Below are 16,194 nucleotides of genomic sequence, written 5' to 3'. Positions count from 1 at the left end.
GATATCAGTTTCCCCAGCTCCATGAAGCCAGAATTCAGGCACAGGATCCGGGCTCTCGTCAGATAAGCCCTCCTTAAACTGGGAACTGGAAACCTAAAGAAATGGAGACTTTGAGGAACTCTCTGGAAGCATGATGGTAGCTGCAGGATGACTACGTTCTTGGCTCCACTGTCCAGGGCTTTCAGGATCAATAGGCAGGCTGCAGTGTCTAGATTCTGGTGCCTGCAGCAGTGATGTCCCCACTGGACAGTTCTGGCATAATTCTGAGTGGTGTCCCTGGCTGCATAGCCCTGAACATGATTCACTAGCCTTTTCAGCTGTTCTTGGACTGGGAAATGTCTTTTTGGATGGTCATGTTGCCACTTCACATGAAATTGTGTAGTGTTGTTCTTTTTTTTTCCTAAGGAAGAGGAGATTGGGCAGCAACAATCAGGTTATGCCACAATGGTCCTGCTTTTAATTGCCTAGAGCTCTTTAGTTGTAACCTAATTTGCCCTTCACCCTGCCCCTTGTTTTAATGTGAACATTATCTTATTCTTGTTTTATGGGCACAAAGGTTTATCTTATCTTTCTGGTATTATTACTTATTCTCCCTTTAGAGTCCTTTTCTGCTCCTTTTATTGTCCTGTGTTCTCTAGATCCTCTTCTCTTTGGCTTGGTCTCTCTGGCTTATATTAGAGCCTTTACTAACATGTCTGTTGGGCTTTTGATTTCTTTTTCTACTTAGAATTAAAGTTCTGAAAAGCATACTAGGCAGGGCTTGTTCATTCGGATACCTCACTATAGAATAATTAAGGAGTAAGCTAGCTTCTTCACAGAGGACTGCTCAATATAACCAGCTAGAGAGTTTCCTGTGGGGCAGAAGAGTCATTTAATCTCTGGCCTGGGGGTCACCCAAATGGCTGCTTGCATTCAGAGAATAAGGTAAGATAAGGGGTTGGGGCTCCCCATTGTTTAGGATATAGGCTTTCATTTAATTCCCCAGTTTCTAGATCCATTTTCCTATTCTTTGCTGTGCCTGGTATCCCAAATCTGGAAATTCCCCTTGGGGAGATGATCGAGCAAAGAGTATCCACCCTCAGTGTCCAGCTGATTCATATACAGTTTTGCCAACAACCTCCTGCACCTCCCAAGGACATGCTGCTTCCTGGTCCTGAACTCTGCTGGAGTCTATGGGGTGCATTGCACTGCTTCTTACCAGCACTGTATCTGTAGGCTCTGGAGTTCATCCTCTGCTCTGCTCAGTCTGTTACCACTCCTCTGTCACCTTTCCTTCCTCCAAGATTTGTTTTTATCCTTCCTCTCTCATTCTCCTTGTGCTTGTGGGTTTATACCTATTTAATTCCTTTTCTGTCTTCTCATTAGGTTTTTTGGGAGAGACATTATGGTCAGTTTACCATGTTTGATCAATGAAGTGGTTGCCACCCAATTATCTATCTCTTAGCTATTGACCACCCCTCTCCTCCACCCTTGCTGTCTTTACCTTGGTATCGACCCTCATCATCTAGCACCCAGGCTCTTGTTAAGTCTCCAAACCAGCCTCCTGTCTCCAGATTTTCCCACACCCCGCTTCTTCTCATTGTCCACTGCATGATCTTCCTGAAATAAAACTCTCATTACGTCTCTCTTACTTAAAATCCTTTGCCGGAATCTAATGCCTTCCGTCTCAAGTTCAAGATCCCTGGTGTGATTCGCAAGGTTCTTTACAATCCTGCCCTGACCTACCTCACTGGCCACTTTTCTCACGACAACCCATACTCTCTGTATGTTGCGGCTACACCCAGACTGGAGCCCTCAACACATCATGTTCTTTATTCCTTCCTGACTTTGTATATGCTGTTCTGCCTTCTCAAATTGCTTCACCTCCCCCTTCTCCATCTGGAAAACTCCTACTTATGATTTAAAATCCATCTGACTTTTCAGACTCATTTTTACCCCCTCTGAAGGTTACCTGATTTCCCTGCTGTGATTCATATAGTTAGTATGAATAATTACCACATTGTTTTATACATTCAGATCATATGCATTTATATACTTGTCTCCAGGCCCACTCACCTGTCTGTCTTAAGAAGAAGAAATACTAGTTTCATTCTTTGCCTCTAGACTGTGAGCTGTTTTTAGTCACAGACTGTCTTTCCACCTTGTATTTGTCACAATATTCCCACACAGCACACAGCAAGCAAGCACTCAGTAAAAGCTGGTTAAATTGATAAACAAACTTGAACACATATTGTCAAAAAAACCGAAACATTTATTAGTAAAATAGAATAGAAAGTGTTAACTATTATAAGAACCAAATCTGTGACAAACCAGATGCCATAAAATAAGAATCAAATCACTATTGAGAGCAAATGGATCCAAAAACTTAAGTCGGGGCTATATTTTATGCCTTATATAGCCATGCATTCCTTATTTATAACAGCTGTGCAAGAGAGAGATTTCTGACTATTAAAGACATCATCAGAGATAAAAAGGATCTGGTTAAGTAGAAATAAAAAACATTTGGACAACATAGAGTCACAGAAGGAAACAATTATTCAGACAAACACAACCAATAAAAGCATACCTTCTAGAGCATATTATTTTGAAAATCAGGGAGGTCAAAATTCAGATTCTACTAAACAGAGGTCAGAAGAGATGAATATGTAGTTTACATTGAAGAAATCAATTCCCAGACTCATTCATTGTTTACTCAACAAACTAACTTTTATTGTTAAGTGTTAACTAGAGTTAGTAGCTAAAAATAGGCAGCTTTCATTGAATATGTCCCATGATCCTGAGACCTTGAGAGAAACACTTAATGCAGATTGTTTCGTCTAAGATCGGCATTAGGCATTATCATCTTTTTACAGAGACTTAGAGAGAAGTTAAACACTTGCTCAGGATGCAAACCAGTCAGAATTTGAACTCAAGTCAGTCTCACTTTAGAAACTGTGTTTTTTTTTTTGTATTTTTCTGAAGTGAGAAGCAGGGAGGCAGAGAGACAGACTCCTGCATGCACCCGACTGAGATCCACATGGCAAGCCCACTAGGGGGTGATGCTCTGCCCATCTGGGGCGTTGCTCCATTGCAACCGAAGCCATTCTAGCACCTGAGGTGGAGGCCATGGAGCCATCCTCAGCACCCAGGCCAAATTTGCTTCAATGGAGCCTTGGCTGTGGGAGGGGAAGAGAGAGACAGAGAGAAAGCACAGAGGGAAGGGTGGAGAAGCAGATGGGCAGTTCTCCTGTGTGCCCTGGCAGGGAATCAAACCTGGGACTTCCACACGCCAGGCCGATGCTCTACTACTGAGCAAACCAGACAGGGCTAGAAATTGTGTTCTTAACCACTACACAAAATGTATCAGCTTGCTCTCAGTATGTTTTATGAACTAGGACATGGTATTAAGTAAATGAACACAAATTCAACCACCTTTAAGATATCATTGCATATCTATTAAGCTGTCAAATTTTTAAATAAAGATAGTAGGTTTGGGGTAATCAGGTACAGGGTGTCCTTGGATTATGACACAGTTCTGTTCCTATGACAGTTCCTATGATGTATTTTGGTGTAAGTCGAAATACATCCTAGCCTAAGTTACTTACCTATTCTAACACAGTTGTAAAATCATAATCTAGAACATAAAAAACAAATAAGCCACAGAAAAAGGAAAAGGACATAAATATACTGTACTATACACTGTACTGTAGCAACAGAAAAAAATGGCAAAAAATGAGGGTAAAAAAAATTCCTTACCTTTATTCCTGTGGTTGGCTTGCACACTGGAAAGAGGATTGCAAGGAGGAAGAAGCTGGAGAGGCAGGAGAACCTGCAGAAGGTGCTGGAGATACTGGGTCAGGTGAATCAGTTGCTAAACAAAGCAACACAAATGGAACACTTGCACTCTTAACAGTCCAAAATGGCGTAGGCAAGCATACGGGGGACCCAACTCCCTCACTCATATGCCGCATTACTGCATATTCTTCCACCGTGTGCAACCAAACTAGTTCACCCATGTAGTCTGTAAATATGATGCTAATGGTGTAAGCTAAAACACTCATGTCTCAATTGTTTTATGTTTTTATGGTAGTGAGTGTCATAAACTTGAAATGTCGTATGTTGAGACTATCATGACTTGAAGATCCCCCTGCATATGTACATTACTGGGGGCAATGCCAGTGGAGTAATTACTTCTGGATCTGTAGATTAAAGATTTTCATTCAATTTCAGAGGTTTTTTAGCTATTATTTCTTCAAATATTTTTTTTCTGCCCTTCCTTTTCTTTCCCATCCCTGTGGGATTACCTTTACACATTGGTACACTTGACATTGTTCCCCAGGTCTCTGAGGCTCAGTTTCTTTTTCTTTCACCTATTCTTGTCTGTTCTACATTTTGGATAATTTCTTTAGATCTATTTCAGTGATTTTCAACCTGTGTGCCCCAAGAATTTTTAAAACATGCAATACCTGACAGTTTAGTCAGGGGCACTGACCTCTTTTCCCTTAGATTGTCAGATAGAGAAATGACAGCAACCGATACAACAATAGCCATTGGTGTGAATGAATCAAAATTATACCTATTTTTTTTGTCATATTGGGAAAAATATATTTTTGGTTGTGCTGCAGAATTTTAGTAATTAGTTTATGTATTCCATGGGATGAAAAAGGTTGAAAAATCACTGATCTAGCTTTAAGTTTCACTGACTCTGTATTCTGCCATATCAAATTTGCTATTAAACCCATCTAGTAAAATTTTCATTTCTGTTGTTTTGCTTTTTAGCTATTAAATTTTCATCTGGTTCTTCTTTTGTAGTTTATATGTCTTTATTGATATTTCTTATTTTGAAAGTCACTGACATCATTTTTTCTTAAGTCATTAACATTGTGTTTTTATTTAATTCTTTGAGCATATGTATTATGCTGGCTGCTCTGAAGTCTTTGTCTGCTGAGTGCAACATGTGGCTCCAGTCAGAGTCAGTTTCTTTTGATTGCTTTTGTCCCTGAGCATGGGCCACAGTTTCCTATTTCTTTGCATGTCTTTTAATTTTGGGTTGAAAGCTGGACAGTTTAGATAATATATTGTGACAACTCCTGATTCTGATGTATGTCTCTGAGTTTTTGTTTTAGCAAATTGCCTAGATTTGAACTGTGGTGTGTAGCTGCTGATGTCTTTAGTCAGTCTTTTCTTCTTTTTAATTTTTAGTCAGGATTCCTAGGGGGTTGCCCCATAAGCCTTCTACCCTCTCCCAGTAGATCTGTCTGTGGAGTGGGAAAAACAGTTGAAGTTGCAGCCAGTTCTCCAGTCTCCTCTGACTCTTACTTTCTGCCAGTCTCTTTTGGGTCTCCTCAGACAGGGGAATGGTCTTCTAGTCATCCAGGAAAATGTGGGGAGCTGTAGTTCTAGGGTTCTCTCGTTTCTAGGGTCTCCCCATTAAGTTTCTGCTGGCCCACTGCTCCCCCAAGGTGGGTCTGCAACCTCAGGCTAGCAAAGCTGAGGATTTTTCCCCATTTAGTTTTCTACTGCACTCACCACATTCAGCTCATGAAGGCTAACCCACAAATTTGCTGGTTTCTGACCAGCTCTATTCTGATAAGAACTAGGGCAGAGACGGGAGTAGCCCAGGCAAGAAGGTCATAGACTTTCACTGTCTACAAGGCTTATTTCTTCCAGCAAAATCCTTGGCAAGAGAAAAAAATTCCCTTAGTCATTTGGAAGGGTTTTGAAACCATATTGTCTACCTCTACTGTCATACCTCTTCACAGTTATTGAGCATCCTTGTATGAATTCTCCCTCACATTGCTGATGTATAAAACTGCATTGTGCTAGCCTGGGGGACTCACCCCCTCCTAAATACTTCCTCCTGAGTTCCTCAGAAAATGCGTGCGCGCAAACACACATACACAAACACATTTCCCTTAAGTACAGTGTAATTGAGATTGTATAAGATCAAGATCAAGCATAAAAGGATGAGCTTAACCTTTGCCTCAGAGAGGCAAAAATCTAAGTACTTAACCAATAGAGTTCCTTCTTAATAACCAAGGGGGCAAATGTAATTCACTAAGCCAATGATTGAAGAAATGAATCATGCTTAAGCATGTTGAAATTATATAATTTAATTAGTGAAGTTATAACAGTATTATTTCTTTTTTTTAGAAAAAGTAACAGAACCATCCATTCAAATCATAAACCTTGGCAGAGTTTATTTTAATCCACATTTAATAAGGAGATGTTTTTTGAGCACTTTCTATACATTCACTTCTAAATGTCTAGATTTGGCATTTACAGAAATGAAACACAGTCTTTGCCCTCAAGATCAGTATAATAGTTGGAAGCACATGATGAAGAAAGACAGATGTTGAGAGGATGGATACTTCTTTAGGGGCTGGGGTGGCTTGTTCATTCATTTAGCCACATGAATGGAACAATTACTATACTCTGAGCACTATTCTAGGTGCTGGGGGAACGTGCTGAATAGGCATAGGTTTCTGCTGTCATTGAACTTCCATTCTAGTAGGGGAAGACACATAACAAACAAACACATACACTGTAATGTCAGGTACTACAATGAATGATAAAGTCAGGTGACGAGATAGAGGAAGTCTAGGGAGGGGAGAGGCGGTATTGTTTCAGATAGGTTTGTCAGAAAAGATCTCTCTGAGAAGAAGGTATTTTAATGGAGAACTGAATTGTATAAAGTAGTGAGCACGCAGAGATGTGGGGGAAGAGTTCCAGGAAGAGGAAATGGCATGTATACAGGTGGGGAAGTGGATGGGCAGATTTCAAGAAGAACAGTGGCCCAGCAGTGACTGAAGAGTTGTGGGCCAGGGGAGAGAGGTAGAAGATGAATAGCTCGAGGAAAGTGGAAGTCCGTGCTGCGTAGGGCCTTGACTGTGACAGAAGGCCACTGACGGTTCCAGCTAAGGCTGTGATGTGATCAGATTCAGGCTTTAAGAAGATCACTGGCTTTGTGAGGGGTGTATTAGATAACAATATGAGAAAGAAGCCAAAGCTTTTGGAGGTATATTAATTAAGGTAGGCTAAACTGCTATAAGAAATAACCAAATAGCCCAACCTGTGGTAGCGCCGTGAATAAGGCATTGATCTGGAATGCTGAGGTTGCCAGTTCAAAGCCCTGGGCTTGCCCAGTCAAGGCCTATAGGAGAAGCAACTATGAGTTGATGCTTTCTGCTCCACACTCCACACACTCCCAACTACCTTTCTTTCTCTCCTTTTCCTTAAATTCAATCAATAAAATATCTTTTTGAAAAAAGAAATAACCAAATTTATAGTGGTTCAAATACAATGGAAATTGATTTCGATGTTCCAAATCAATGGGAGGCTCTCCTCCATGCATTTATTCAGGGACCCAGGCTCCCTCCATTTCTATGACTTCACTCTCCCCTAGGACCTTGTCATGTGCAAAGTCAAGACTGACTTACTGTGTTCAGATTTCAGGCACAGGGAAGAGGCACACACCTTCTCTCTCAAAGATTTTGGTGCAAAAGTGGCACTCACCACTTTTGTTAATATTTCATTGGTGAGAATTTGGTCACATGGCCTGTGGCAAGAGATTCTGAGAAATGTACTTTAGTTGTGGTCTCCACCCCAGGAGCACACTGCAGTAAATCAGCCGAAAGTGGCCTGCACTAGGGTGGGAGCAATACACATGGTAAGGAGTGGTCATATTTTGAATATATTCTGATAGAAGTATCAACAGGATTTACTGATAGAATAGGTATATGGATGAGGGAAAGAGGAGTCAAGGATGAATCTTAGATATTTAAGTGAATGGTGGAGTCATTTATTCAGATGAAGATGTTATTGGAAGACTAGAGTTCTGCTTTAGCAATGTTAGCCTTGTTAGCTATGTAAGGGGAGACATTGAGAAGAAAACTAGTTAGTCATAATTTTAGTTCAAGGGTCAAAGGTGATAAACTTGAATCATCAACATATGGTTAGTATTAAAGCCATGGGACTAGATGAGCTCTCCCAGCAATGAGTATATATGAGGGAGAAAAAGAAGAGTGCTAAGGACTGAAGGAGTGTTGGGATACTACACTATTTGTGGATTGGAAGGAGGAGGTGAGCCAGCAGAGAAGACTAGGAAGAAGTGGGCAGTGAGATAGGAGGACAACTGAGAGAATGAGGCATCAAAGAAACCAAGAGAAAGTGTTGCAATAAGCAGGAAGTGATCAGTGTGTCAGATGCTGTCTGAAAGGCCAACTAGGATGAGGACTGGGAGGAAAGATCAAGTCACTGGCAACTTTATGAAGAGTAGTTTTAGCCTGACTGGTATTGGCACAGTAGATAGAGTGTCAACCTGGGATGCTGAGGACCCAGGTTTGAAACCCTAAGGTTGCTGGCCTAAGAACAGACTCACCAGCTTGAGCATGGGATCATCAACATGATCCCATGGTCGCTGGTTCAAGCCCAAGGTCACTGGCTTGAGCAAGGGGTCACTGGCTTGGTTTAAGCCCCCCAGTCAAGTCACATATGAGAAGCAATTAATGAACAACTAAAGTGATACAACTATAAGTTGATGCTTCTCATCATCTCTCTCCCTTCCTGTCTGTCTGTCTTTCTCTCACTAAAAAAAAAAAAAAAAAAAAAAAAAAAGGTAGTTTTAGTGGAATCTTACAATCTCATGAGTGGGTTAAAGAAATAATGGGAGGTAAAGGATGTATATGCAAATAGAGGTTGATCAGAAGGTATTTGTTAAATGGGAGAAATTGCATTGTAGAGTATTTGTATTTGATGCAGATGATTCAGTATAGTATGGAAAGTCAATGATATAAAAGCAAAATCCTTGGCCCTGGCCGGTTGGCTCAGCGGTAGAGCGTCGGCGGGACCCGGGTTCGATTCCCGGCCAGGGCACATAGGAGAAGCGCCCATTTGCTTCTCCACCCCCCCCCCTCCTTCCTCTCTGTCTCTCTCTTCCCCTCCTGCAGCCAAGGCTCCATTGGAGCAAAGATGGCCGGGGCGCTGGGGATGGCTCCTTGGCCTCTGCCCCAGGCGCTAGAGTGGCTCTGGTCGCGGCAGAGCGACGCCCCGGAGGGGCAGAGCATCGCCCCCTGGTGGGCAGAGCCTCGCCCCTGGTGGGCGTGCCGGGTGGATCCCGGTCGGGCGCATGCGGGAGTCTGTCTGTCTCTCCCCGTTTCCAGCTTTAAAAAGAAAGAAGAAAAATAAATAAATAAAAATAAATAAATAAATAAAAGCAAAATCCTTGAGTAGGGCACAGGTGGAGAGATGGGCCTTCCATAGAAGCTAGTACACAGTACAAGGAGGGAAGGCAGAAGAGAGTGTGCAGATGCAATTGGATTGGTAGATTCAGTGATTAGAGGATATGAAAGCTCTACTTTGAGAGAAGAGATTGTAAACTTGTGACATCAAAGAGTAGGAAAATGGGTTTACTACAAGGGAGTTAATGGCTGAAAGCAGTGGAAGTTGTCTTCTAGGCTGAGTTATAAAATTAGAAAAGAAGAGCTCATAGATATTAGCTCATAAAAATAGAAGAAAGTTTGGTAACAAATTGGTAACCAAGAATTTGGCTCTCTCTCTTTTTTTTTTTTTTTTTAGATTTCTTCCTAAAATCTAGGCTCCATGAACAAGATATCCAGAGCAATCCTACTTCTTTCTATGCTCGCATGTGCAACCCTTGGGTTTCCCTGTTGGGGGTGAGTAGCTTCATTTTCATCTCAATTATTCTTGAGACATAATTCAGGTGGTGATGTGTGTTCTTAAGGTTGGGGTGGGGGAGAGGAAAGAAAAAGTCTAATAGAAGCTATGTGATTTAACTACCTGTTATATTAGAATTTAGATGAGACTACTTATGGCAAGATTACATTTAGTACACCACTTATTTAAATCAGTGATTTACTTGTAAAATAATGAATCATCTCTGATAACCTACGGGTAACTAAATTTCTAGGTATACCAAATTAGCATAATTTCACTTTGTTTCTTCTAGAGAGGAGTAGTAGGACAAGGAGCTAGGATAGAATATCTATTTATTGCTAGTTTTGATTAGAGGGTACTTTCAGAGGGTGTCTTCTCAAATATCTGCTTGAGGTTTTTTAAAATTACGAGTAAACTTCAGTTAAGCAGACTTTTATAGTGATCAGAGGTTGATGAGAGGGACTATTATTTCTTGAGGCCTTAGACTTGTGGTTTGCTTACCATGTGATACCCATTAAATGACTTGCCTTTCTTACTCTGTCCCACAGGCTGTTGGGTCCCTTCTCATCATGTTTGTCATACAGTGGGTCTATGCCTTGATTAACATGTGTGTTGCTGCCATTCTGTATTTCTACATTGGTCGGACCAGTCCAGGGCTTCACCTTGGTAAGCAGCAGGCCCTTTGCTACTATCTCCCTCCTCCTCTTTCAGCATCCCTTGACGAAATATGTTTTGAACACCTATTAAATGCCAAAACTGATTCAGATATGGATCCCACTTTCGAGTAGCTTGCAGTCTAGGAGGGAAAATATGACAAGCACATAAATGATAACAAAGAAAAATATAACGTGTGAGATTTACAAGACACAGGGAAGTAAAACAGATGCAATAATAGCACAAGTACCAGGAAGGAAGAAATAGAAATATATGGTTTTAAGTTGCTGATACTATTTGTGAAGTACTACACTATCACTTACACGTAGACTGTGATGTTAAATATGTACTAAAAACTCTAAAGTAACCATCAAAAATAACAGAGTTGGCCCTGGCCGGTTGGCTCAGCGGTAGAGCGTCAGCCTAGCGTGCGGAGGACCCGGGTTCAATTCCTGGCCAGGGCACACAGGAGAAGCGCCCATTTGCTTCTCCACCCCTCCGCCGCGCTTTCCCTCTCTGTCTCTCTCTTCCCCTCCCGCAGCCAAGGCTCCATTGGAGCAAAGATGGCCCGGGCGCTGGGGATGGCTCTGTGGCCTCTGCCCCAGGCGCTAGAGTGGCTCTGGTCGCAACATGGCGACGCCCAGGACAGGCAGAGCATCGCCCCCTGGTGGGCAGAGCATCGCCCCTGGTGGGCGTGCCGGGTGGATCCCGGTCGGGCGCATGCGGGAGTCTGTCTGACTGTCTCTCCCTGTTTCCAGCTTCAGAAAAAAAAAAGAAGAAGAAAAAAAAAATAACAGAGTTAGGCCCTGGCCGGTTGGCTCAGCGGTGGAGCATCGGCCTGGCGTGCGGGGGGACCCGGGTTCGATTCCCGGCCGGGACACATGGGGGAGGCGCCCATTTGCTTCTCCACCCCCCCTCCTTCCTCTCTCTCTCTCTTCCCCTCCCGCAGCCAGGGCTCCATTGGAGCAAAGATGGCCCAGGCGCTGGGGATGGCTCCTTGGCCTCTGCCCTGGGCGCTGGAGTGGCTCTGGTCGCGGCAGGGTGACGCCCCGGAGGGGCAGAACATCGCCCCCTGGTGGGCATGCCGGGTGGATCCCAGTCGGGCGCATGCGGGAGTCTGTCTGACTGTTTCTCCCCGTTTCCAGCTTCAGAAAAATACAAAAAAAAACCATTAAAAAAATAACAGAGTTATAGCTAGTAAGCCAATAAAGGAGATAAAATTGAATTTAAAAATGTTCAAATCAAAATAAAGCAGAAAAAAGAGGAGAAACAATCAGTGGGTGTACAACTAAGTGGACCAATGAGTTGATGCTTCTTTCTCTCTTTCAAGTCAATGGAAAAACATGAAGAAAAAAAAATGAGGAAAAGATAACGAAGGACAGACAAAAAGCAAATAACAAGGCAGTTTATATAAACCTAGCCATATCAGTAGTCACATTAAAAATAAATGGTCTAAACATTTCCAATAAAGTGGTCAAAACACCAAAATTGTCAGATTGAATAGAAAAGCATGATATAACTATATGCTACATATAATAAACCTATTTTAAATATAAAGACACAAAATAGTTAAAAGTAAAAAGATGAAAAAAGGTATGGTAACACAAATCGTAACAAAACCGGAGTAACTATATAGTATTAATTTCAGGCAAAGTAGATTTTAGAGAAAAGAATATTACCAGGGATAAAAGGGGTTATTTCATAAAGATAAAGGAAACAATTTTTCCGAGGACATAACATACCTTAACATTTATGAACTTAAAAACAGAGCTTTGAAATATATGAAACAAAACCTGGTATAACTGTAACAAAAAAATGAATCAGAATTATATTAGAGATTTCAACATCTCTCTCAATAATTCATAAAACACAAAGGCATAAAATTAATAATCTTTAGAAGACTTGAATAACATTATCAACAAATCTTGACAAACATTTAAAGAACATTCCACTTAACAACAACAGAATACATGTTCTGTTTAAGTATAAATGAAATATTTACCAGGATAGATCATATTTTAATACATAAAAAGTTTCAATATATTAAAAGGTATTCAAGTCAATTCAAAAACAAAGTATGCTCTTTGACCAAAGAAGAAGTAAATTAGAAATAAATAATAGAAAGATATCTGGAAAAACCCCAAATATTTAGAAACTAAAGAAAATTAAATAACACTAAATGACTGAAAACACTAAACAGTGCTAAGTCAACTAAAGAAACTAAATAACTCATGGTTCAAAGAAGAAATAAAAAGTAAAATGACAAAGTACTTAAAACTGAATGAAAATAAAAATATAACATCAAAATTGTGGGATGCAACTAATTTAGTATTTAGAAGGAGGTTTATAGCATCAAATGTTCATATTAGAAAAGAAAAAAGGTCTCAAGTCAATGACCCCAGCTGCCAACTTAAGTAACTAGAGAAAGAAGAGCAAACTAAAAACTAAGAGAAACAAAGACACAGTAAAGATTAATGTAGAAATCAATAATATATAAAACAGAAAGAAGTACAGAATGCCAATAAAACATGAAGCTAGTTATGTGAGATCAATAAAATTGACAAACCTTTAGCCAAACTGATCAGAATAAAAAGAGAGAAGGTAAAAATATCAAGAGTGAGGGAGATGACATTACTAGAGAGTCTACAGATGTTGAAAAGGAAATAAAGAAACATTTTAAATAGCTTATGTCCATATATTGAACAACTTAGATGGATTGGCCAAATTCTTGGACGATATAAACTATCAAACTCACTTCAGAAGAAGGATCAGGCTACTTAAGTCATCTATTAAAGAAATTAAATTTGTCATTAAAAACTTCCCACAAAGAAAACTCTAGGCCCAGATGGCTTCACTAATGAAACCTACCAAGCAGTTAAGGAAGACAAAATAAAAATATTACACAAACTCTTTGGAAAACCACATTAATATCTCTCATGAACATAGATACAAAAATTTGTAACAATGTTTTACCAAATTGAATTAAAAAATATAAAAAGGATAATACGTCATAAACAAGTGGGTTTATCCCAGGGTTTCAAGGTTGATTTAACATTTTGAATTATTCAGTGTAATTCACATTTACAGACTAGAAGAGGAAAACTAAAACATTTCTAAGAGAAAATTTAAAAAATAAATGAAGAGATATACTATGTTCATGAATTGGGAGATTCAATATTCTTAAGATGTCAAGTCACCCCAAATTGTTCTATATGTTCAACACAATTCCAACCAAAATCGCTGCTGCCTTTTTTTGTGAAAATTGGCAAGCAGACTCTAAAGTATTTATATGGAAATGTAAAGGACCTAGAATAGCGCAAACACCTTTGCAAAAGGAGAAAAGTAGCCTGACCAGGTGGTGGCGCAGTGGTTAGAGCATCGGACTTGGATGCAGAGGACCCAGGTTCAAGACCCTGAGGTCACCAGCTTGAGCGTGGGCTCATCTGGTTTGAGCAAAGCTCACCAGCTTGGACCCAAGGTCGCTGGCTCGAGCAAGGGGTTACTCGGTCTGCTGTAGCCCCCCGGTCAAGGCACATATGAGAAAGCAATCAATGAACAACTAAAGTGTCACAATGAAAAACTAATGATTGATGCTTCTCATCTCTCTCCTTTCCTGTCTGTCTGTCCTTATCTATCCCTCTCTGACTTTCTTTCTGTCTCGGTAAAAAAAAAAAAAAGAAGAAGAAAAGTAAAATTACAAAGTATAAGTGAATGAGGACTTACACTACCTGATTTCAAGGCTGATTATAAAGCTAAAGTAATCAAGAAAGCAGGTACTGAAATCAAGATAGACAAAACAGTGAATGGAGTAGAGAGTCCAGATTTTAACCCATTCATATACAGTCAGTTGATTTTCAAAAAAGGCTCAAAGACAATTCAGTGGAGGAAATAATAGTCTTTTCAGCAAATGGTACTGAAATGATTGGCTGTCCATATGCAAAAAGTAAACTTTAACCCATATGTCATTCAGTGTAAAAATACCTCAAAATGGATTGTGAAACTTTTTTTGTTTGTGTATGTGTGTGTGACAGAGACACAGAGAGAAACAGAGAGAGGGACAGATAAGGACAGACAGGAAGGGAGAGAGATGAGAAACATCAGTTCTTCATGGCATCTCATTAGTTGTTCATTGATTGCTTTTCTCATATGTGCCTTGACAGAGGGTGCTCCAGCAGAGCAAGTGACCCCTTGCTCAAGCCAGCGACCTTTGGGCTCAAGCCAGCAACCATGGGTCATGTCTATGATCCCACGCTGACGCTGATGAGCCCATGCTCAAGCCGAATGACCTGCACTCAAGCCGGCGACCTCGGAGTTTCTAACCTGTGTCTTTTGCATCCCACTCTGACACTCTATCCACTGCGTCACTGCCTGGTCAGGCTGGTAGTAAAACTTAATTAAAAACTTAAACTATAAAATTTGTAAAAGAAAGTATAGGGGAAAAAATCTTTGTGACTGAATGAGGCAAAGATTTCTTAGCTACAACACCAACAGCAGGAGAAATGTTTTAAAATTGGATTTCATCAAATTAAGGACTCTGATCTTTCAAACACACAGGTGAAGAAATGCTAAGGCAAGCCATAGACATAGACTATGAGAAAATATTAGCAAATTATAGATCTGATAAAGGACTTACATCTAGAATGTATAAAAACTCTCAAAACTTATTTACAATAGCTAGGATTTGGAAACAGCCCAAGTGCCCATCATGGATGAGTGGATTTACACAATAGAATACTATTCGACCATAAAAAAAGAAGGAAATCTTACCTTTTGCAACAGCATAGATAGACCTGAAAGCATTATGCTAAGTGAAGTAAGCCAATCAGAGAAAGACAAGTACCATATGGTTTCACTCGTATCTAGAATCTAATGAACAAAATGAGGTAACAAGCAATATAAAAACAGACTCTTAGAGAGCAGGCTGACAGATGTCAGAGTGTGGGGGCTGAATGAGTGGGATGGAGGGATTGAGCAAACAAGGACAAAAAAGAGAGAGAAGAACTCATGGACATGGGCAACAGTGTGTTGATTGCCAGGGGGATAGGGGAAATGGTGACAGAAAAGACTTGACTTGAAGGGATGAACACAATATGGTATACATTGATGTGTTACAGAATTGGGCACCTGAAACCTGTATAATTATGTTAACCAGTGTCACCCCAATACATTCAATTTTTAAATAACTAATAAAAGAAAAACAAACAAAAATATTAAAAAAAGGTAAAAGTTTTAAATAGATTTCACTGAAGAACATACATGGATAGCAGATAAGCACATGACCAGATGCTCAATGTGATTCATCATTAGGAATTACAAATTAAAACCATGATGTGATATCTATTAGCAGGATTAAGAGAAAAAATATTGATCGTGTTCAGTGTTGGCAAGGATGTGGAGCAACTAGAACTATTATAGACTGCTGGTGGGAAATAATAACACTTTGCAAAATCAGTTTGGCAGTTTATTAAAAGTGAGACATATACTTGCTATATGAACTAGCCAATGTATTCCTGGGTGTTTCCCAGGGGATTGAAAACATACAAAAACACCTACATGCATATTATATTTACAGCAGCTTAATTTATAATAGTCTGAAACTGAAACAATACAAATGCCCGTCAACAGGTGACTATAAATAACTTGTAGTGTAGCCATACAAGGGGATACTCAGTAATGAAAGGAACATGGAATAACATGGATGAATCTCATATAATTATACTGAGTGAAAGAAACCAGACAAAAAGAGTATATAGTTTCATATATATATATATATATATATAATATAAATTTATTGAAAATGCAAACTAACCTATAATGAGAGCAGATCAGTGGTCGCCTTTGGAAGGGGGTTGGGGAGGCATGGGGGGGAGTTATGGAGTGGCTGGA

General features: G+C 40.1%; 1 protein-coding gene across 5 annotated transcripts in view; it reads left to right on the top strand.

Moving 5' to 3' along the window:
- SLC12A8 (solute carrier family 12 member 8) overlaps positions 1 to 16,194 on the top strand; it is a 174,108-nt gene that overhangs the window by 134,143 nt on the left and 23,771 nt on the right. For all 5 annotated transcript variants that reach the window (XM_066241463.1, XM_066241462.1, XM_066241461.1 and 2 more), the window contains 2 exons: positions 9,556 to 9,653; positions 10,203 to 10,320. In XM_066241463.1, coding sequence (XP_066097560.1) covers positions 9,556 to 9,653; positions 10,203 to 10,320 — 216 coding nt within the window. The remainder of the gene's footprint in view (positions 1 to 9,555; positions 9,654 to 10,202; positions 10,321 to 16,194) is intronic.

The sequence above is a fragment of the Saccopteryx bilineata genome, chromosome 8, assembly GCF_036850765.1.
Source record: "Saccopteryx bilineata isolate mSacBil1 chromosome 8, mSacBil1_pri_phased_curated, whole genome shotgun sequence".
Classification (NCBI taxonomy): Eukaryota; Metazoa; Chordata; class Mammalia; order Chiroptera; family Emballonuridae; genus Saccopteryx; species Saccopteryx bilineata.
The sequence above is the reverse complement of the archived record's forward strand: the minus strand, read 5'-3'. Positions and strand labels throughout refer to the sequence as shown.